Source organism: Pristiophorus japonicus, chromosome 8 (assembly GCF_044704955.1).
Source record: "Pristiophorus japonicus isolate sPriJap1 chromosome 8, sPriJap1.hap1, whole genome shotgun sequence".
Lineage (NCBI taxonomy): Eukaryota > Metazoa > Chordata > Chondrichthyes > Pristiophoridae > Pristiophorus > Pristiophorus japonicus.
In genome coordinates this window covers 27,181,787-27,206,060 of record NC_091984.1, presented here as the reverse complement: position 1 = coordinate 27,206,060, position 24,274 = coordinate 27,181,787, and the positions used below count along the sequence as shown (strand labels likewise).

General features: G+C 48.4%; 1 protein-coding gene across 1 annotated transcript in view; it reads right to left on the bottom strand.

Moving 5' to 3' along the window:
- mtf2 (metal response element binding transcription factor 2) overlaps window positions 1-24,274 on the bottom strand; it is a 54,627-nt gene that overhangs the window by 15,256 nt on the left and 15,097 nt on the right. The window contains exons 3-7 of the mRNA XM_070886606.1: window positions 14,713-14,794; window positions 9,551-9,646; window positions 9,362-9,462; window positions 8,983-9,131; window positions 2,606-2,701 (exon numbers count right to left, since the gene is read on the bottom strand). Coding sequence (XP_070742707.1) covers window positions 2,606-2,701; window positions 8,983-9,131; window positions 9,362-9,462; window positions 9,551-9,646; window positions 14,713-14,794 — 524 coding nt within the window. The remainder of the gene's footprint in view (window positions 1-2,605; window positions 2,702-8,982; window positions 9,132-9,361; window positions 9,463-9,550; window positions 9,647-14,712; window positions 14,795-24,274) is intronic.

Sequence of the window (24,274 nt, the reverse complement as noted above, 5' to 3'; positions counted from 1 at the left end):
GTGATTTAAATGCCTGCAGCAATCATAAATTAAGAAAAATACTGACAAGGAAAACAAACTGAACAGCAGAGGGCTGCCCGACATAATGTAACAACAGGGAATTTTTTTAAAAATTAAAATTTTTACCTGGAACAAAACCTACTCCATTCAGTTTCTTATTTTGCAAGGTTTATGTGATTTTTTTCTTGTTCATCATACCTCCTCACATTTATCGATGCTAAAATTCATTTACCATTTAACAGCCTAGACTGCAAGTTTTCTAATGTCTTATATTATGGTGCATTCTGCCTCAGTGTTTGCTGTACGCCATAAGTTTGATATCATCTGCAAATTTTGATCTGGAGTTAATTATAACAGGAGGTCCCAGCACATATCCTTGTGGAACACCGCTTTCTACCTTCTTCCAATTTGAATAACTACCCTTTACCCCTACTTTCTATTTTGTAGCCAATTTGCTATCCATTCAGCTATTCGAGCTCTATTTGCGCCATGGTTGTGTGCCATTGTTTTGCTGTGAAATACTCACTTTCCAACTTGCGGCAACATTTGGATGCCACATGCGGCAGTTAAAAATTTTTTTGCTGCAGACACGAGTCAAAACAGGATCGGGCGCCGTTTTTGTGAACTTAATTGATTTTGGCCATCCACGCCTTTTTTTTTTTCAGTGCGGCGCACACTGCCCAAAAGTCCCGCAAAAAAAAAATGTATGTTAAGTTAAGGAACCGACGCGGCACACAAGAGGACAGGTGCAAGGCAATAAGAATACACAATAAAATACCCACAGGGAACTCTTTTTGGAGAAGATTTCTGGGCCGAAAAGACTGCACCACCACCCCACCCCCACTCCCCCCACCCAATCACGGGCCGAAGCGACTACTTCCCTCCAAGCTGGTCCCGCTACAATCCCGGGCCGAATGGCTCCCTGCTCAGTCCTGCTCCCCCTGAGAGTTCCAGATCGGGAGCGCCATTTGGCCGGGGATTGCAGCAGATCCATCAAAGGGGAGGGGGGTCCTTTTGGGGCCTGGGTTTGCAGCGGGTCCAGCAGGGGGAAGAGGTCCTTAGTGGGCCTGGGATTGCAGCGGGGTCCAGTGGATTTCATTTGTTGAATGCTGGATTGTATGGTATAGAAATGAGGTTATCAGTTTGGGGTGCAGAATACAGCAGTGATCAACTGCTAATGATGTATATGTCTTGATAAAGTTGTCTTACAATCACTAATCCCTCAGTGTGAATGTCACGATGAATCAAAGACAGGAGCGGGCTTCAGCGTCTCTGGTTCCCCTGGCAACGTCAGCTTTTCACGCTTGACCAGCAAGTTTTTAGCCCAGACGGAGCTCTGCCCCCCCAGACTAACTTTGGAGAGAGCTGTGCCATAATCAAATAATTCTTTGGCGAAAGTCCCGATTTTTTTTCTGCCGCAAACGGGCACAAAAAAAAAAAAATCGGCCGTACATCCTACTGGGCGCCAAAGAGGAAAATAGAGCCCATAGCCCTTGACTCCACATGCCCTAACGTTTGTCATGAGCCTACCATGTGGTACATTATCTTTTGAAAATCCAAGTATATAACATAGAAAATAGGTGCAGGAGCAGGCCATTCAGCCCTTCTAGCCTGCACCGCCATTCAATGAGTTCATGGCTGAACATGCAACTTCAGTACCCCATTCCTGCTTTCTCGCCATACCTCTTGATCCCCCGAGTACTAAGGACTTCATCTAACTCCCTTTTGAATATATTTAGTGAATTGGCCTCAACTACTTTCTGTGGTAGAGAATTCCACAGGTTCACCACTCTCTGGGTGAAGAAGTTTCTCATCTCGACATCTACTACATTACCCTCTTCTACTCTTTCCATTACCTCCAAAGAATTCTATCAAGTTAGTTAAGTATGACTTAGCCTTTTGGAATCCATGCTGACTAAGCTTTATTATATTTTCTGTCTCTACATGCCAACACTTTTTAAGTATAGATTCCAGAACTTATGCAGGTTTTTTTAAACATTACTTCTGACTGCTCCACTGCAAATACATTTCAGTTAAGTGTACAATTACCTTTTGGTAAGCACTGTGGATGCTAAACTAAAAAAGACTTGCTGTGAATCGTGTACAATTTGGACCTTCATACCCAATTTTGTACTCTAAAATAGGGGAAAGTGACTTACAATTCAGATTTTGAGATAAGTAGCTCTACATTAAATACTAAAGTAGTCTTACAGGCCAGCTATACTATGTAGCTTATGCTGGTGTGAAGTGGTTTTAATTTTGCCTTGATGTCAAGTCAGCCAGATCATATTCTGGCAAACGATGAGAGATCATCTCAAAGTAGTAGTCTCACAACACTCCAGCTTTGTACTAAGTGCCATACATGTAGAATGAGTACAAAGCAGTCAGTTGAACCACCTAGCAATTTAAAAAATTAAATCTAAAGTTAACTCTATAGTTAACATGTATAGTTAACTCTTTGCCAGCATGGAATTATTCCAATATTTGTACGCTAGTGAACACGTAGGCAGACAGAAGTGGAGTTAGCTCCATTATAGACCTGTAAAAAAAATTAACATTTGATGAAAGACTAAGACATGCTTTCAGCATTAAAGTTAGACCTCACCTGTCTCCATAAAGCATAGGCTTCTGTAAGCATTGTATACAGGCTTCATGGAACCACTGTTTACATCTCCAGCACTGCAGCATTTTCAGGTACCAGCTAAGAATATAAATAAATCAGATATCACACCTTTATATCTAAAATTTAATTAAACATTTACCAGGATGAAAATATCACCACAAGTAAAAGTTGTTTTTCCAAAGGTGAACAAAATCTTCTATTTAAAAGATTATTAAAGAACATTATTTTAAAAGATGCTAACAGGCATCAAGTGTCCTGCTTCACACTGCCAAGAATAAAAAGCTTATCCATAACATTGCACCAACCAATGGAGCTATTGAAAATATTCCGACTATCACAGGCAAATGTGCCTTTTATGCAACCTTGCATTGCATTCTCCTATCCAGTAGCCGAACACTGCTGCTTTACAACATCTTGAAGTTGCAGTTTAGAAACAGCCACGGTTGGTCATGTAAAATGGCAATGAGAAAATGTTTTGTTTAGTCAATAGCTTAAATGAGAATATGCAACAGCCAAATTCCTAATAAACAAATTTTTACTGGGTTTCTCTCTTCTACTTTTTCGATAAAAGCCGTGTTTATGGCACGACCACCGTGCTAAATGGGATAGATTCAGAACAGATCTAGCAGCTCAAAACTGGCCATTCATGAGGCGCTGTGAACCATCAGCAGAATTGTATTCCAGCACAATCTGTAACCTCATGGCCCAGCATATCCCTTACTCGACCGTTACAATCAAGCCAGGGGACCAACCCTAGTTCAATGAGGAGTGCAGAAGAGCATGCCAGGAGCAGCACCAGACATACCTAAAAATGAGGTGCCAACCTGGGGAGCTACAACACAGGATTACGTGCATACTAAACAACGGAAGCAACAGAGCTAAGTAATCCCACAATCAACAGATCAGATCAAAGCTCTATAGTCCTGGCACAGCCAGTCGTGAATGGTGGACAATTAAACAACTAACGGGAGGAGGCAGCGCCATGCATATCCCCATTCCCAATGGTGCTGGGCTCCATCATGTGAGTGCAAAAGACAAGGCTGATGCCAGAAATGTCGAACGGATGATCCATATCAGTCTCCTCCCGAGGCCCCCACCATCACAGAAGCCAGTCTTCAGTCAACTCAATTCACACCACGTGGTATCAAGAAACAGCTGAGTGCACTGGTTACAGAAAAGGCTATGGGCCTGAACAACATCCCGAGTGTCGTGCTGAAGACTTGTGCTCCAGAACTAGCTACGCCTCTAGCCAAGTTGTTCCAGTACAGCTACAACACTGACATCTACTAGACAATGTGCAAAATTGCCCAGGTATGACCAGTCCACAAAAAGCAAGACAAATCCAATCCAGCCGATTACCACCCAATCAGTCTACCCTCAATCATCAGCAAAGTGATGGAAGGTGTCATCGAAAGTGCTATCAAGCAGTGCTTACTCACTAATAACCTGCTCACCAATGCTCAGTTTGGGTTCCACTAGGACAAATCAGTTCCAGACCTCATTACAGCCTTGGTCCAACCATGGACAAGAGAGCTCAATTCTAGCAGTGAGGTGAAATAACTGCCCTTGACATCAAGGCATCAAGTCAATGGGAATCAGGGGGAAAACGCTCCACTGGCTGGAGTCATAGATGGTTGTAGTTGTTAGGTCAATTATCTCAGCCCCGGACATCACTGCAGGAGTTCCTCAGGGCAGTGTCCTAGGCCCAAACATCTTCAGCTGCTTCACCAATGACCTTCCCTCCATCATAAGGTCAGAAGTGGGAATGTTCACTGATGACTCCATAGTGTTCAGTTCCGATCGCAGCTCCTCAGATAATAACATAAGACCTAGGAACAGGAGTAGGCCATACGGCCCCTCGAGCCTGCTCCACCATTCAATAATCTGTTCATGGACTCAGCTCCACTTCCCTGCCCGCTTTCCATAACCCCTTATCATTTAAGAAACTGCTTCTCTCTTAAATTTATTCAATGTCCCAGCTTCCACAGCTCCCTGAGGCAGCGAATTCCACATATTTACAACCCTCAGAGAAGAAATTCCTCCTCATCTGTTTTAAATGGGCGGCCCCTTATTCTAAGATCATGCCCTCTAGTTCTAGTCTCCCCCATCAGTGAAAACATCCTTTCTGCATCCACCTCGTCAAGCCCCCTCACAATTTTATACGTTTCGATAAGATCACCTCTCATTCTTCTGAATTTCAATGAGTAGAGGCCCAACCTACTCAACCTTTCCTCATAAGTCAACCCCCTCATCCCCAGAATCAACCTGGTGAACCTTCTCTGAATTGCCTCCAAAGCAAGTATATCTTTTCGTAAATATGGAAACCAAAACTGCACGCAGTATTCCAGGTGTGGCCTCACCAATAACCCTATGTAGCTGTAGCAAGACTTCCCTGCTTTTATACTCCATCCCCTTTGCAATTAAGGTCAAGATTCCATTGGCCTTCATGATCATGCTATATGTGCACACTATCCTTTTGTGTTTCATGCACAAGTACCCCCAGGTCCCGTTGTACTGCAGCACTTTGCAATCTTTCTCCATTTAAATAATAACTTGCTCTTTGATTTTTTCTGTCAAAGTGCATGAACTCACACTTTCTAACATTATACTCCATCTGCCAAATTTTTGCCTTTTGCAGATTTTGTGTCCTCCTCACACATTGCTTTTCCTCCCATCTTTGTATCGTCAGCAAACTTGGCTACCTTACACTCAGTCCCTTCTTCCAAGTGCTTTATATAGATTGTAAAAAATGAAGCAGTCTAAACAGACTGGATCAACTGGGCCTTTATACACTGGAGTTTAGAAGGATGAGAGGGGATCTCAGAAACATAAGATTCTGACGGGACTGGACAGGTTAGATGCACGAAGAATGTTCTCGATGTTGGGGAAGTCCAGAATCAGGGGACACAGTCTTAGGATAAGGGGTAGGCCATTTAGGACTGAGATGAGGAGAAACTTCTTCACTCAGAGTTGTTAACCTGTGGAATTCCCTACCGCAGAGAGTTGTTGATTTTTTTCAATTGAAGAGGGAGTTGGATATGGCCCTTACGGCTAAAGGGATCAAGGGGTATGGAGAGAAAGCAGGAAAGGGTTACTGAGGGAATGATCAGCCATGATCTTATTGAATGGTGGTGCAGGCTCGAAAGGCCGAATGGCCTACTCCTGCACCTATTTTCTATGTTTCTATACCCGAATGCAGCAAGATCTGGATGAAAATCAGACTTGAGCTGATAAGTGCCAGTCAATGACTATCTCCAACAAGCAAGAGTCTAACCATCACTCCTTACATTCAACAGCATTACCATTGCCGAATGGGGTCACCATTGATTAGAAACTTAACTGAACCAGCCACGTAAATACAGTGGCAACAAGAGCAGGTAGAGACTGGGTATTCTGCAGCAAGTCTCTCACCTTCTGACTCCCAAAGCGTTTTCACCATCTGCAAGGCACAAGTCAAGAGTGTGATGGACTACTCTCCCCTTGCCTGGATGAGTGTAGCTCCAATACCACCAAGAATCTCAACACCATCCAGGACACAGCAGCCCACCCGATTGTTTTAGGTGGTGGATGGGGTGCCATTCACTGCCTGCACCATTGGCGCACCGTGGCTGCAGTGTGTACCATCTACAAGATGCACTGTAGCAATTCGCCATGGCTTCTTTGGTAGCACCTCCCAAACCCGCAACCTCGACCACCAGAAAGACAAGGGCATAGGTGCATGGGAACATCACCTAAAAGTTCCCCTCCAAGATACACACCATCCTAACTTGGAAATATATCGCCGGTCCTTCATCGTCGCTGGGTCAAAATCCTGGAACTCCCTCCCTAACAACACTGTGGGAGTACCTTCACCACAAGGGCTGCAGCAGTTCAAGGCAGCATCTCATCACCACCTCCTCGAGGGCAATTAGGAATAGGCAATAAATGTTGGCCTTGCCAGCGATGCCCACATCCCAAGAACAAATAATAAAAGAAGAAAAGTTTTCACATGCACCTGCAAAGCTTCACCTCTCTAGATGTGTTCTCCAAATTATTTGCTTCAAGATGGTCCAGAATATTTAGGCTATGACAAAGTTCTCCCTCAAAAGACAAAAATAACACTGGCCTAATTACAAGCCGAAATATTCTGGACCATCTTGAAGCAAACACTCGACTCATGGATTAAACGCAAGGAAATAATTCAATACTGTACTGCATTTTGTTTGGTGTTTGTGAACTGACATTTTTACTGGGGTAAATTTTGTCTGAAAGAGTTATAGTGTGAAAAGAATCAGGTACACAATACCTTGGCATTTTCTCCTTCCCGACCCAATCAATTTTACTGCTTTTTCTTTCAGAATCTTCCGACGCTCTGACTCATGCTTGGGTACAGCTCCACAAGTACTAGCAACTTTGCAGTACCACAACCAAGCAGTCCTTATGCTCATGTGAACCCTGACATTAAAAGTCATCAAATTGTTTGACTATGGAGGTTATTCATGTCCATGCCTAATCCTCTTGTCTATGTAGACATGGGTAACATTTCCTCCTCCCAAGCGCAATTGTACTGAGGCCAATTATAATACCTACCTTGGCTAAGATCAATGAAGTGAGCACAGACCAAGAAAATGGGCCTGTCTTGTTTATCGAATAGCCTAACATTACGAGTGATGCCTTTACCCACTAAGCTATTACAGCAACTTGTTTTTATTCCCCTCCTTCTTGAAGACCATAGCAATAGTTTTCTTGCTTGGTTCCATCATATACGACTTCATGATACTGACAATCACAGCCTAAGTCAGAGGTCACGAATTGAAACCTCACTCCAGGACTTGAGTGCATAATTTAGACTGGCACTTCAGTGCAGTACTGAGGAAGTGCTGCATTGTCAGTGATGTTAAACAAAGGCCCTGTCTACTCGTTCAAGTGCATACAAAAGATTCCACAGCAATATTCATGAGTGTAGGAGTTCTTCAGGTGTCTTGGCTGTAAAAAAAACCCACCAAGGCAGATTATCTCATTGCTATTTGTGGGACCTTGCTGTGTACAATGGGCTGTCCTGTTCACATGCATAACTCCACTTCACAATAATTAATAATTGCGATGGGCTTTGGGATGTCCTGAGGACATCAAAGGTGCTACAAAAATGTAATGAAATGCATTCACTCAAATACCCAATATAGTAAAACACCCAGTACCAGTCACACTACTATGCCGACATGCAAGCTGCGAAAATCTGTGTACCTGCCTGATAAGATTAGATCAGTATTCATCTTCACCCAAAATGCAAATACACTGCATTGCTTATTTTCAGGGACTGCATACAATTTTCTTTTTGAAAAACATTTTCCTTCCTTTTAACTCCTGACTGGGATATGAATTAATTGGCACTGGAGAGCCTCTGGTACATTCCCCAAGCAGCCACTATCATTTCAGAGTCTTGAGAATGAACATTCACAGGCTATTCAGTCACAATAAACATTATAGGCAAGCCGGATTCTGTCTTCACTCCCCATCCATTCACACACATCCAACAAGAGTCACTGAACAATGTCCAAGAATGGACTCCTGACTAATTCGAGAAATTTTCTTGTATGGAAGTTCAGAACTAATTATGCACCTCACTTGGTAATACGATACCTGAACCAGGCAGGCAAATAGTCTCGGTTGACACTCCAATGCTGTACTAAAAGGAGTCCAGCACTGTTGGGGCCGGCTTTCAACTGAATCGTTAAACTGAATCTGCCGTCTCAGGTGGACATAAAAGATCCCACGGCATTATTTGAAGACAACTAAGGAGTTTTTCTGGTGTTCTTTATCCCTCAACCTTTATCACTTAAAAAAGATTTAATTGTTGTTTGCGAGACCTTGCTGTGCTCAAATTGGCAATTATGTTTCCCTACATTAGAAGTAACCATACTTCATTAGCTGTGAAACACTTTGGGATGGTGAGCTTATGAACTCAATTTAGAACAGTGTCAAACAAGGAACCAACACCTTCCAGAAAGAAAAGGAGAAGAGAAAATAGGCAAAAAAAAAGTTAAGTTTGTTACACATAGTAAACATCTTTAAACAAAATAAATGCTCTACCCCTTTTCCTTCTCTTCAGAGGAGGATGGTAGAGTATTGTTAAGCAAGCATTTCTTAGACCAGCATTCTCTTTTTCATGGCAATGAGTAATTGAGTGCCCTGAATTGGTTAAGCTTAGAAAAAGGGTGAATGGTAGACACAAGACAGGTTCACAAAGACAAGCCCGCCCCAAAAGATGCTTTTACAATTTTTCCCAGTTGATTACAAAGTATAATTAAGCAATATCCGAATCCAAAGTATAATTAAGCAATATCCGAATCAATCTAAACTGGATCAAATATTTGACTTACTCCCCAGGGCCTCCACAGTAACAGTAACACTGCTCATGATTCGTTTTGTGGCCTGCATCCCACTGAAGGTCCTCCAATTGGTACGGCAATGTCTGCTTCATAACTTGTAGAGCTTTAGCATTTGGTCCCTTCTTAAGAGCACCGCCTCTCTACAATGTAAAAGAAAACAATATTGTGCCTGCAAAATGTTTAATTACATAACTGACTATAATTAAAAGTATTTGCATTTGTTCTCCCTTCAAAATATAAGTACTTATAAACAGCATATTTTGCATATACTAGTTTCCAGTACTTTGGCGTATGTGGCAATTTACCTCACTGAACCATCTCATAGGTCATTTACCAGAAAAGGATTATACGTCAGGTTGTCATACAGTACCTTTGTAGTAGTAGCAAAGACACACTGGCGGCACAGCCACTTGGCATCTGATGCAATCACACTGGAGTCTATGTTAGGCATGTGACATTTCTGATGGTAACCTAGTGATAAAATTTAGTGTGTTGTAATACTTCATTGTTTAAAAGTACCATTTTAAAACTCTCAAATTTGATTTCAATATCAATTTACCTTGTCCACACTTGTCACAAATAACCATTTCATTGGGTACTTCAGAGTACTCCTCCTGGCATATTGTGCAAACCATCTCTCCACTTCCACTGGCTCCTGGGGTGAAATGCACAATTATATATTTTGCAAGCACATATTTCCCACAATCACCATTTAAGGTTTCTCTCAGAAAAGCTATTTCATGGTCTTATTCAGCCTGCCTTATTATACGAGTTCCCTCTCAGAGATGACTGGATACTAAACCCGACTGGATTAAATTAAAATGAAAAATTAAGCTACATTATTTGTTATTGGCGGATTTAAAATTTAAAACACCCCCAAATTATTATTTTTGAACACGTTAAAAGATTACTCATCATTCATTGCAGAATTCAGGTGGTGAGCTTTCCAGTAAGATTGTAATTGCTAAGATTTGGCAAGCTTTTAAAAATATTTGTGGGCATTAAATCATGGACCGAGAATTAGATCCTAGCCCTGTGACAATATCGGGTGACTGAGGGTGAAAGAACAAAACGCGAGAGTCCCCATGGCAATTCTGTGTATGCTTTCTTCTCCTCCTTCCTCTGGATAAGTACCAAGTGCCAAGATACCAATTTCCTTCAATGACATTAGCTAAAATTGGTAACTCACTAAATATAGAAATGGAGGTATGAACTGATAATATTATAATAGACCAACCCCAGTTTGAGAGATTAAGTAACTTGCATTATTTCCTTCATCATTCCTGGAACTCCCTACCCAAGAGCAGTGCAAGAGCACCTTCATCAAAGTGCTGCGGTTCAAGAAAGTCCATCAGTACGCCCTCAAGGGCGAATAGGGACGGGCAATAAAACAGTCAGCATTGCCAGCCACCCTACATCCAGAAAATGAATTTTAAAATTCTACAATAATTTTTATATTTTTCAATATCAGAGAACCAGCTGGCAGTAGTTCCTAAACATGACCGCGTGAGGAGGCTGAACTAACAATAGTAGCCCTCATTAGCCTGATTATTCTTCCTACTCTGGATACAGTCTACTCGATAGTTAAACTAATATTGCAGGGGGATGGGAACCTATGCAGGGAGACAGAGGGAGACAAAAATGAGGCAAAAGCAAAAGACAGAAAGGAGATGAGGAAAAGTGGAGGGCAGAGAAACCCAAGGCAAAGAACAAAAAGGGCCACTGTACAGCAAAATTCAAGAAGGACAAAGGGTGTTAAAAAAGCAAGCCTGAAGGCTTTGTGTCTTAATGCAAGGAGTATCCGCAATAAGGTGGATGAATTAACTGTGCAAATAGATGTTAACAAATATGATGTGATTGGGATTACGGAGACGTGGCTCCAGGATGATCAGGGCTGGGAACTCAACATCCAGGGGTATTCAACATTCAGGAAGGATAGAATAAAAGGAAAAGGAGGTGGGGTAGCATTGCTGGTTAAAGAGGAGATTAATGCAATAGTTAGGAAAGACATTAGCTTGGATGATGTGGAATCTATATGGGTAGAGCTGCAGAACACTAAAGGGCAAAAATCGTTAGTGGGAGTTGTGTACAGACCTCCAAACAGTAGTAGTGATGTTGGGGAGGGCATCAAACAGGAAATTAGGAGTGCATGCAATAAAGGTGCAGCAGTTATAATGGGTGACTTTAATATGCACATAGATTGGGCTAGCCAAACTGGAAGCAATACGGTGGAGGAGGATTTGCTGGAATGCATAAGGGATGGTTTTCTAGACCAATATGTCGAGGAACCAACTAGGGGGGAGGCCATCTTAGACTGGGTGTTGTGTAATGAGAGAGGATTAATTAGCAATCTCATTGTGCGAGGCCCCTTGGGGAAGAGTGACCATAATATGGTGGAATTCTGCATTAGGATGGAGAATGAAACAGTTAATTCAGAGACCATGGTCCAGAACTTAAAGAAGGGTAACTTTGAAGGTATGAGGCATGAATTGGCTAAGATAGATTGGCTAATGATACTTAAGGGGTTGACTGTGGATGGGCAATGGCAGACATTTAGAAACCGCATGGATGAATTACAACAATTGTACATTCCTGTCTGGCGTAAAAATAAAAAAGGGAAGGTGGCTCAACCGTGGCTATCTAGGGAAATCAGGGATAGTATTAAAGCCAAGGAAATGGCATACAAATTGGCCAGAAATAGCAGCGAACCTGGGGACTGGGAGAAATTTAGAACTCAGCAGAGGAGGACAAAGGGTTTGATTAGGGCAGGGAAAATGGAGTACGAGAAGAAGCTTTCAGGGAACATTAAGGCGGATTGCAAAAGTTTCTATAGGTATGTAAAGAGAAAAAGGTTAGTAAAGACAAAAGTAGGTCCCCTGCAGTCAGAATCAGGGGAAGTCATAACGGGGAACAAAGAAATGGCAGACCAATTGAACAAGTACTTTGGTTCAGTATTCACTAAGGAGGACACAAACAACCTTCCGGATATAAAAGGGGTCAGAGGGTCTATTAAGGAGGAGGAACTGAGGGAAATCCTTATTAGTCGGGAAATTGATGGGATTGAAGGCCGATAAATCCCCAGGGCCTGATGGACTGCATCCCAGAGTACTTAAGGAGGTGGCCTTGGAAATAGCGGATGCATTGACAGTCATTTTCCAACATTCCATTGACTCTGGATCAGTTCCTATCGAGTGGAGGGTAGCCAATGTAACCCCACTTTTTAAAAAAGGAGGGAGAGAGAAAGCAGGGAATTATAGACCGGTCAGCCTGACCTCAGTAGTGGGTAAAATGATGGAATCAATTATTAGGGATGTCATAGCAGCGCATTTGGAAAATGGTGACATGATAGGTCCAAGTCAGCATGGATTTGTGAAAGGGAGATCATGCTTGACAAATCTTCTGGAATTTTTTGAGGATGTTTCCAATAAAGTGGACAAAGGAGTACCAGTTGATGTGGTATATTTGGACTTTCAGAAGGCTTTCGACAAGGTCCCACACAGGAGATTAATGTGCAAAGTTAAAGCACATGGGATTGGGGGTAGTGTGCTGACGTGGATTGAGAACTGGTTGGCAGACAGGAAGCAAAGAGTAGGAGTAAATGGGTACTTTTCGGAATGGCAGGCAGTGACTAGTGGGGTACCGCAGGGTTCTGTGCTGGGGCCCCAGCTGTTTACATTGTACATTAATGATTTAGACGAGGGGATTAAATGTAGTATCTCCAAATTTGCGGATGACACTAAGTTGGGTGGCAGTGTGAGCTGCGAGGAGGATGCTATGAGGCTGCAGAGTGACTTGGATAGGTTAGGTGAGTGGACAAATGCGTGGCAGATGAAGTATAATGTGGATAAATGTGAGGTTATCCACTTTGGTGGTAAAAACAGAGAGACAGACTATTATCTGAATGGTGACAGATTAGGAAAAGGGAAGGTGCAACGAGACCTGGGTGTCATGGTACATCAGTCATTGAAGGTTGGCATGCAGGTACAGCAGGCGGTTAAGAAAGCAAATGGCATGTTGGCCTTCATAGCGAGGGGATTTGAGTACAGGGGCAGGGAGGTGTTGCTATAGTTGTACAGGGCCTTGGTGAGGCCACACCTGGAGTATTGTGTACAGTTTTGGTCTCCTAACTTGAGGAAGGACATTCTTGCTATTGAGGGAGTGCAGCGAAGATTCACCAGACTGATTCCCGGGATGATGGGACTGACCTATCAAGAAAGACTGGATCAACTGGGCTTGTATTCACTGGAGTTCAGAAGAGTGAGAGGGGACCTCATAGAAACGTTTAAAATTCTGACGGGTTTGGACAGGTTGGATGCAGGAAGAATGTTCCCAATGTTGGGGAAGTCCAGAACCAGGGGTCACAGTCTGAGGATAAGGGGTAAGCCATTTAGGACCGAGATAAGGAGAAACTTCTTCACCCAGAGAATGGTGAACCTGTGGAATTCTCTACCACAGAAAGTAGTTGAGGCCAATTCACTAAATATATTCAAAAGGGAGTTAGATGAAGTCCTTACTACTCGGGGGATCAAGGGGTATGGCGTGAAAGCAGGAAGGGGGTACTGAAGTTTCATGTTCAGCCATGAACTCATTGAATGGCGGTGCAGGCTAGAAGGGCTGAATGGCCTGCTCCTGCACCTATTTTCTATGTTTCTATGTTTCTATGATAGCTGGAGATTGTTTTTGGTACAAGATAAATTCATATCAATCAGTAATTCATAAAGCAACATAAATAAAGTGGAAAGTTAATGCCCATGAAAAATTTTAATTTTCAGTTACGGTAAGTTGAATTAAGAGTTTCAATTTCCAACTCACCGTTAAGCACAGCAACTCCTCCAAAATCAAAGCTCCCTCCAATACGCAACATTTGAACCAAGAATGTTGGTTTAAACCAAGAATTCTGGTTTAAACCAAGAATTCTTTGAGTTTTGATTAACTTCAAAAACAGTCAGAAAGGACAGCAACGGTGCACTAAAATGAGTCTGTGTGATGACCCTCAACTATGGAGGAGGGATGAAGAAATCAAACATTGCTGGCTGCAATACAGTGCACACACTATGAATGTACATTTCAATGCATGGTGACGACATATTGTCGATTTCTCCTTCCCCCCCCACCCCCACTTCTAATTTTACTGCCCCTAGACCTGCTCCATCTGACCAGTGCGTTTTTTTTTTGACAATCAGACCATTACAAAGAACTCAAGTATAACATTGTTGATTCAAATACTGAGTAATGGGGAGTGGAGCTTGATTTGGAGAAATTGCTGTGCCAAAATGTGTAAAGGAAAGAGTTATCTGATTGGGCCTTCCGTGAAAGGTGGCTGCTTCCATTCAAGAGGCCAGTTCCAGTATAAGGCACTGCATCCTGGAGAAGACTTGAGGAAAATTAAGAAAAATAAAAGTACTGATTTTCAATTTCCCCTTGATGGGTTAGCTTGTCCCACAGCTGTATTTAATATGCTCAACCCTAACTTTGCAAGCTGCCATAGATATACAAAGATCACTATTAAAGTCAAATCAGTTGCCAGAGTGTCCAAACTGTGAGCCTGAGAATCTGACCTTTAAAGCCCATAAATTCAGCCCTAATTGCACTTCAATTTCTTATCAGATCAGTTGGCAAAAGCCAGAAACTGCTCATCCCGAACACTTGCCCACAGTAGGCTCGACAAACTGTAGCCAGTTAGGTTTGTCTCGCATCAAGAAATTTCAAAAAAATACTGACCAGTCTGTATGTCTTTCCACAAGACCCAGGACTTCGAACTGTCTTCAAAGATGACAAAGCAGCTCTCTTTCGGTTTGTTCACCTTTAATTTAAGAAAATTGGAAGGAACTTCAGTTTTTACAGAAATGTGCAAGTAGATTCCATCAAACTATATTTCTGCCACAAGACTCTCCAATATGTTCCTTTAAAGACAAAAAAAATCTGCAGCATTTCAATGGTATCCAGCTTCATTCTTACAGCACTCCACTTCTATTCTGTTCTCCGCACAAACAAATCCAATTTTTCACCTTTACACACAGTTGAGTACCAATTACTGAAGAATGAAAAGCTCACTCCCTATCCAAAGCTTGATGGAATAGTATAATACAAAACTGATCAATTTCTGCTTTTACTTATCAAAACTCAAAATGCACAACACATAGTACTAAAAATATTTCCACTGGCGGTTAAGTATCCCTGATCAATGGAGATTTTCCACCTTTGTCAATCAGGATAAATGTTTGGATGAACAAGCTAATGTTATAAAACTGGTACAAAACCAACACAAGTCATGTAGTCATGTGACTGTCCTTTAAAGCAGGGATGCCCAGCACATGGTCCACAGGCTCACAATATCTTGTCTTACATGCCCTGGGGAAGTTATTTCCTGCTCTCAGGCAGATAGGGAATGGGTGACCATCAGGCAGAGCAGTGGAAGGAAGGTAGTGCAGGGGTCCCCTGCAGTCATCCCCCTCCAAAACAGACACACCACCTTGGGTGCTGTTGGTGCAGGGGGGGGGAATGACTCATCAGGGGAGGGCAACAGCAGCCAAGTTGATGGCACCACGGGTGGCTCTGCTGCAAAGGAAGGGAGGAAAGAGTGGGAGAGCTATAGTGGTAGGGGATTCTATTGTAAGGGGAATAGATAGGCGTTTCTGCAGCCACAATCGAGACTCCAGGATGGTATGTTGCCTCCCTGGTGCAAGGGTCAAGGATGTCTCGGAGCGGCTGCAGCGCATTCTGGAGGGGGAGCGTGAACAACCAGTTGTCATGGTGCATATAGGTACCAAAGATATAGGTTAAAAAAAAATGGGATGAGGTCCTACAAACTGAATTTATGGAGCTAGGAGTTAAATTAAAAAGCAGGACCTCAAAAGTAGTAATCTCAGGATTGCTAGCAATGCCACGTGCTAGTCAGGATAGAAACAGCAGGATAGCTCAGATGAATGGTGCAAGAGGGAGGGATTCAAATTCCTGGGACATTGGAATCGGTTCTGGAGGAGATGGGACCAGTACAAACCAGACGGTCTGCACCTGGGCAGGACCGGAACCAATGTCCAAGGGGGTGTGTTTGCTAGTGCTGTTGGGGAGGGGTTAAACTAATATGGCAGGGGGTTGGGAACCTATGCAGGGAGACAGAGGGAAGTAAAATGGGGGCAGAAGCAAAAGATAGAAAGAAGAAAAGTAAGTGTGGAGGGCAGAGAAACCCAAGGCAAAAATCAAAAAGGGACACATTACAGCAAAATTCTAAAGGGACAAAGTGTGTTAAAAAGACAAGCTTGAAGGCTCTGTGCCTCAATGCGAGGAGTATTCGTAATTAACTGTGCAGGCAGCTATTAACGAATATGATATAATTGGGATTACGGAGACATGGCTCCAGGGTGACCAAGGCTGGCAACTCAACATCCAGAGGTATTCAGCATTCAGGAAGGATAGACGGAAAGGAAATGGAGGTGGGGTAGCATTGCTGGTTAATAGAGGAAATTAACGCAATAGTAAGGAAGGACATTAGCTTGGATGATGTGGAATCTGTATGGGTAGAGCTGCGGAATACCAAAGGGCAGAAAACGCAAGTGGGAGTTGTGTACAGACCACCAAACAGTAGTACATAAGAACATAAGAATTAGGAACAGGAGTAGGCCATCTAGCCCCTCGAGCCTGCTCCGCCATTCAACAAGATCATGGCTGATCTGGCCGTGGACTCAGCTCCAATTACCCACCCGCTCCCTGTAACCCTTAATTCCCTTAATTCCCTTATTGGTTAAAAATTTATCTATCTGCGATTTGAATACATTCAATGAGCTAGCCTCAACTGCTTCCTTGGGCAGAGAATTCCACAGATTCACAACCCTCTGGGAGAAAATATTCCTTCTCAACTCGGTTTTAAATTGGCTCCCCCGTATTTTGAGGCTATGCCCCCTAGTTCGAGACTCCCCAACCAGTGGAAACAACCTCTCTGTCTCTATCTTGTCTATCCCTTTCATTATTTTAAATGTTTCTCTAAGATCACCCCTCATCCTTCTGCACTGCAACGAGTAAAGACCCAGTCTACTCAATCTATCATAAGGTAACCCCCTCATCTCCGGAATCAGCCTAGTGAATTGTCTCTGTACCCCCTCCAAAGCTAGTATATCCTTCCTTAAGTAAGGTGACCAAAACTGCACGCAGTACACCAGGTGCGGCCTCACCAATACCCTGTACAGTTGCAGCAGGAGTTCCCTGCTTTGGTATTCCATCCCTCTCGCAATGAAGGCCAACATTCCACTCGCCTTCCTGATTACCTGCTACAGCTGCAAACTATCCTTCTGTGATTCATGCATGTGGAGCAGTGGAGGCGTGTCCTGCACAGTTGGAGCAGAGCTGCTGAGAGAGGAGCAGCTACCAACCTTAGCTCCTACCTAGAGAGCCCTGAGAACAGGTCAGGAAGAGAAGGAAGGAAGGGGCTTCACCACCAACTTTCACCCAGAGGGAGAGGAGGGAAGCAGAAAACTTTGAACATCTTTACCTTTTCTACAAAGAGTTGGAGAGAGGGGGAAAGACCAACAACATCCAGTGTGGAAGGAGGGAGACTCTACCATTTCGACAGGTGGGTGTATTGGTGCAGTCCCCAATAGACTTTGTTGTATCGGTGGGGGGAGGAAAGAAGACCACTGAGGGCCGGAACATCGCGGGGGATGTGTGTGTGTGTGGAAGTGTGTGTGGGGGCCTTGCTTACAACTAGGCCCCACACACAATTGAACCCCCCCCAATTGCCTAGCCTGGGATAGCTGGAGCTACCAGGCTCAAGAATATTTACCACCTATTTAACATCGTTAGGAGTGTGTGTCTGGTGGCTCTAGCTGCCCCAGGTGAAGAGATCTTCTCCCCTCACCCGAAGACCACCCCAAAGACTATTTGTGTTTTGCCATCTGGGGATTGCACCCACCCACAGCTGCGAGGGGAGACCTGCCCTCGCAGTTCCCCACCCTTCCCACCCCCCTCTCTCTTTCTCTGTTACTCTCTGTTTCTCCCCTCTCTCTCAGAGAGCCCTTTTCCTCCCAAATTGATTGGAAAAATATAAAACAATTAAGACAACTGAGCAGAGGGAGCAAGGCCCCTCCCCAATTGTCAACTAGGGGAGAGGTGTGCCTCGTTAAGAGCTCCTCTGCTCAGTCTATTAAACGAGGCCATTTAAAGACCATTAAGGCCTGACTTTGGGGTGGGTGTAGCCCTTAAAGGGACCCCGTGATGGCGACTCCATGCACGCCGGTGGCAGGGTCAGCAAAGACATATGCGCAGGTGGCAACCGCTTCCACGGCACCTCCTGCGCCACCTGCTGCCCTGCCACCATTCAGATTAATTACGAGAAAACACGGGGTCAAGAGCTACCCTCACCCCACAATGAGCATTGAGGAGTGCGTGCAGACGATGGCTGGGGTAAGTCGGCCCCTCAGCCATTGTCGCAGCCTCCAAGATGTCTGGGAAGACTGTGTTCTTCCTGGGGTCGGAGCGGGCGGTGTCCCTGGCCATTGAAAAGGGGCTCACGGTGGGCGGGACGTTCCTGCCGGTGGATCCTCTCGAGGCCACCGCGCAGAGGGTCATCGTGTCGAACGTCCCGCCCTTTGTTCCCACTGAGCTCCTCCTCCCTCACCTACAACAACTGGGGGAGGTAAGGTCGTGGATCAACCCCATACCGCTCGGCCTCAGGGAGAGCAACCTGCGCCACGTGTTCTCCTTCCGCCGCCAGCTCTTTGTCTGGCTGGCGCGGGAGGAGACGACGGAAGGGCACTTTAATGTGGTGCACGAGGGGACTGCCTACCGCGTCTTCTGGACGTCGGACGGCGTGCGGTGCCATGCCTGCAGAGAGGTGGGGCACATTCGCAAGAACTGCCCCACCTCCAAGGCCGCCAAACCACCGAAGGCGGCCAAGGCTGGCGCCGTCGCCACCCCTCCCGCTAGTTGCGTCCGCGCGCCGGGAGCCATAGGTGCGCGGGCATCGTCGGGGGCCTTTGTTTTCACGGCCTCCGGCGGGGGGGAGGGAGAGCGTCCGACCGGAAAGAAGGCGCGGAAGAAGGCAAAACATCTAGAGGCGGGTCCCCTCAGTGCGCCAGATAATTTGACCACCGCGCTCAGCCCAACCCAGTCACCGGCGAGCGCGGGGTGCCCTGAGCCCGTGCCCGAGCCCTTGAATAACACCACAGAGGGGCCCGGGTGCGGGAAAGGAAAGGAAAAGGGGGGGGGCGGAGCGGGAGGCCTCGGCAGACATGGGGGTCTCCCTGCCTCCGCGCACCCCCAGGAACAAAAGGAGGCGCGGCTCCGATGAGGCGGAGGGGGAACAACATCCCTCCGCGGAGGAGTCGGTGCCCGCCGCGTGTCCCGCGTCCCCCACCAGCGCTCCCAAATTGCGCTGCAGGCGCGAAGAGTCTGTCCCCGGGGAGGGTGAGGCAGTCGAGGCTGCCCAGCCGCTGCCTCCTGGGGATGGAGTGGAAGATCTGCCTGTCGTGGGGGGCGTGGGGACCGCGGAGGAATGCGTAGCCGCCGGGCCGGGCGTCCCGGGGACTGAGGCGGGCGAGGCCGAAAAGGCCGAACCTGAGCCCGCCCAGCCAATACCCAACTTCCCCCGGGAGTCGCATGACCCGGCAGAAAAACAATTTATTGGTTTTAATGACACTGTAGATGCTGGGCCGGGGGGTGGCAGCGGGGAGGGGGAGGAACGCCCACCCTCGCCCCTTACTTTGGAGCTGGAGCACTTGGAGGGCCTGGGGATTTCCTATGGCCGGGTCTCTCCTTGTTCTCCGGTTCCTGGGGCGGAGGGGGAACCCCTTCCGCTGTCATTTCCCGATCCAGCACCATTTTTAAAAGAGCCCAGTGGGGACTCCTCTGCCGACGATCCTGGGGGTGCGATCGGGGCAGTGCCAGGGCCGGTTGGAGCGGCCGGTTCATTTGCCGTACCTTGTGCGGTCGATGGGCTGGCTGCTGGCGGCCACCTCCCGGAGGAGGACGGGGACTCGGTGGGGGACGCGGGTGAAGACCTAGAGACCACCGCCAGTGAGGTGGTGGATCTGCTCGCGGCCGCCGCTGAGGCCCTCCTCATTCCTGCAAAGGAACTCCGGGACTTTTTGGCCCAGAGACGGGGTCGCCGCGACCAAGCCCGACTGGCCCTGGAAAAATGGTCCGAGCCGGAGCTGATCAAGGGGTCCGTCCGCGCCGCCGTTAAAACCTTGGCCGCGGGCGGGCCCTTGACAAAGGAGCAGCACCTTGAGCTGCGCGAGCTCGAGGGACTCCTCGCTGGGCTGCGGAGGGAGCGGAGTTCAACAAAAGACTCCGCTCCCTCCCCCACAATAGGTTAAGGTAGAGGTTGCACTATGCTCTAGTCATGAAGATAACCATAGCCAGCCTCAACATCAACGGCGGCAGAGGGGCACGCCGTAGATTTGACAATTTTTCGCTCCTGCGGGAGGGGAAATATGCGGTGTGCTTCCTGCAAGAAACCCACACCGTTCCGGGAGACGAAGCCACGTGGCTCCTGGAATGGCAAGGAGAGGTCCGCATGAGCCACCTCACCGCCATTTCTAGTGGGGTGGCCATCTTGCTGGGCCCGCATTTTCAGCCGGAGATCTTGGGGGTCGAGGAGCCCGTGCCAGGCCGCTTGCTGCACGTAACGGTTCGCCTGGGGGACGTGCCGCTCCATCTCGTGAACGTGTACGCCCCTCATCCCGGCCCGCAGCAGACGCGCTTCTTTGAAGAGGTGTCCGCTCTTCTTGGCTCCGTCGACGTCGGCGACTGCATTGTCCTCGGGGGGGATTTTAACTGCACCCTCGAGGCGAGGGACCGCTCCGGTGCCCCGCAGTGCATGACGGCGATGGAGAAGTTGAGGGACCTGGTCGGGTCCTTCGACTTGGTGGACGTCTGGCGAAATCTCCACCCCGACTCCAGCGCCTTTACTTGGGTGAGGCCTGGAGTTGGATGGTCTAGAGTCGACCGCCTTTACGTGTCTCGGGCGTACGTTTCCTGCGTCCCGGCGGCCTCCATGCGGCCGGTGCCGTGTTCGGACCACCACCTGGTGTGGGCGGAGCTCGCTTCGCTCCGCGCGAGGACGGGGTCCGCGTACTGGCACTTTAACAACCGGCTGCTGGAGGACGTGCGGTTCCAGGACTCGTTCCGTCGATTCTGGTCCGACTGGAGAAGGAAGCAGGGGGGCTTCCCCTCCTTGAGGCTATGGTGGGACGTGGGCAAGGCTCACGTCCGCGTCTTCTGTCAAGAGTACGCGAGGGGGTCGACCAAGAGGCGGGCGGCCAGAGTCGGGCGCCTAGAAAAAGAGGTGCTCGACCTGGAAGCCCGTCTCGGTCAAGTCGTCCAGGACCCGGCCCTGCGGACGGTGTACGAAGCGAAGAAGGCCGCGCTGAAGGACCTGCAGCTCGTCGGGTCCCGAGGCGCGTTCGTGAGGTCGCGGATCCGGTTCCTGCGGGATCTGGACCGCGGCTCCCCCTTCTTCTACTCGCTGGAAAAAAGGCAGAGTGTCCGTAAGCAGCTCTTGACGCTGCTGGCCGACGACGGCTCTCTCGTCTCGGATCCGGAGGGCGTCAACAACAGGGTCCGTGAATATTACGGGGCTCTGTTCTCTCCGGATCCGTCCAGCGAGGAAGCGCGTAGAGTTTTGTGGGAGGACCTGCCGAAGGTCAGCCCGGAGGGCGCCGAAAATCTGGAAGCTCCGCTAAGCCTGGCGGAGCTGACCGGTGCCCTCGCCCGGCTCTCGGGGGGAAAATCCCCGGGGCTGGACGGGCTGACCGTGGAGTTCCACAGGGCGTTCTGGGACGTCCTGGGGAGCGACTACGCGCGGGTCCTGGGGGAAAGTCTGGCGACCGGGGAGATGCCCCTCTCTTGGCGCAGGGCAGTCATCGTCCTGCTGCCTAAGAAGGGCGATCTCCGCCTCCTTAAGAACTGGCGCCCGGTCTCCCTCCTCAGCACGGACTACAAAATCTTCGCCAGGGCGATGTCTGCTCGCCTTGGTGCCGTGCTGGACCACATGATCCACCCCGACCAGTCATACACGGTCCCGGGCCGGACAATCCACGATAACATCCATCTGGTCCGGGACCTCATCCATTGTTCCCAGGAGGCTGGTCTGTCGGTCGCCTTCCTATCCCTCGACCAAGAGAAGGCGTTCGACAGGGTGGATCACGACTATCTGCTCGGAACTCTGCGCGCTTTCGGGTTCGGGACGCATTTCGTCGCCCGGATCCGACTTTTGTACGCCGCCGCGGAGTGTCTGATTAAGGTGAACGGGTCCTTGACGGCGCCCCTTCGCTTTGGGAGAGGGGTGCGCCAGGGATGCCCCATGTCCGGCCAGTTATACGCCGTTTGCGTGGAGCCTTTCCTGCGTCTCTTGCGGACGAGGTTGACGGGACTGGCTCTGCAAGGGCCGGGCGTGGAGGTCGTCCTCTCGGCTTACGCCGATGACGTGCTCCTCGCGATAGAGGATCCCGCTGACCTGCGGAGGATGCGTGAGTGCCAGGAGATTTACTCGGCCGCGTCCTCCGCCAGGATCAACTGGGAGAAATGTTCCGGACTCCTGGTGGGTCAGTGGCGGGTGGACTCCCTGCCGGAGGAGCTCAGGCCTTTTGCCTGGAGCACGACCCATCTCCTCTATCTGGGAGTCTACCTAAGCCCCGACGAGGGAGCCTGGCCGGCGAACTGGCAGGAGCTGGAGGCCAAGGTCGCCGCTCGCCTAGGGCGCTGGACAGGACTGCTCCGAGTGCTGTCCTACAGGGGTCGAGCGCTAGTCATAAACCAGCTGGTGGCCGCAATGCTGTGGTACCGGCTGGTCACTTTGACCCCTCCCCCTGCGTTTGTCGCCAAGATACAGAAGAAGCTGGTGGACTTCTTCTGGAACAACAGGAAGCACTGGGTCTCTGCCGCGGTCTTGAGTCTCCCGCTTGAGGAGGGCGGTCAGTCGTTGGTGTGCGTCAGCGCCCAGCTCGCGACTTTCCGTCTTCAGACCCTGCAGAGATACCTTTACGTCGAGCCCCCTCCTAGGTGGTGCGCTCTGGCGAGGTATTTCTTCCGCCAGCAGCTCGACCTCAATTATGACACGCAGCTCCTGTTTGTGAACTTGGGGGGTGCCAGGACCGCCCTCCGGGAGCTGCCTGTCTTTTACAGGGAACTCATCAGGGTCTGGAACAAAGTCTCCACCAAGCGCAGCTCTCCGCCGGCTGGAGTGGCGGCCGTCCTGCAGGAACCGCTGCTCGGGAATCCGTACCTCCACGGCCGAGGCTTTATGTGGCGGTCGGAAGAGAGGGCTGTGGCTGGTGAGGTGACCAGGGTCAGGGACCTGCTCGATGGCGGAGGAGCGGGCTGGATGGCGCCAGACACGCTGGCGCGGCGCCTAAATTCTGCCAACGTCCGCCACGCGGCCGATGCCATCGAGTCGCTAAAAACAGCTCTGGGCCCTGACTCCGTTAGGTGCATCGAGGAGGCTCAAGCACGTGGGGAGATCCTGTCCGAACTGACCCCCGTCCGGACGGAATTCCTCATCGGCGCCAAACCCCGGAACCTCCCTCGGGGGCCGGCGCCTCACAACTTGAGCCGCCTCGGGGAAATCCCCTCCGTGCCTTTCAGTTCCGCGCGGAAGGGTTTCCTGTACGGGCTGCTCCTGCACACCCTCAACTTTGCCATCCTCGCCGGCCGTCCGGACACGCCATGGCGTACCATCTTGCCGTCCGGAGGAGGCGGGGGTCCCCGATGGAGGGCACTCTACGCAGGGGTCCTCCCACTATTCATCGGGGACTTGGCCTGGAGGGTGGTGCACGGAGCAGTGCCGTGCAACAAATTTTTAAGCCGGTTCACGGACTCCCAGGCCGCCTGCAATTTCTGCGGTCTGGAGGAGTCCGTGTTCCATGTTTTTATTGAATGCACAAGGTTGCAGCCCCTGTTCCACTATTTGAAGGGGCTGCTCCTGAAATTCTGGCTGCACTTCAGTCCCACTCTCCTGATCTTTGGGCACCCTGTGCGGAGGGGAGCGGGTAGGTCCGAAGGCCTCCTCGTAGGACTGCTCCTGGGCATGGCCAAGGGTGCCATCAGCCGGTCCAGGCAGCGGGCGGTCGAGGGGGTCGTTCAACCTGACTGCCTGCCTCTCTTCCGCTCTTACATCCGGTCCAGGGTGTCCTTGGAGATGGAGCACGCGGTGTCCACCGGTACGCTCGCGGCCTTCCGCGAGAGGTGGGCACCGGAGGGACTGGAGTGCATCATCACGCCCGGCAACCAAATTTTAATTTGATTTTACGTTTTAAAGTTAATTTGTTTTAATTGCCGGTGCTTTTAGTGT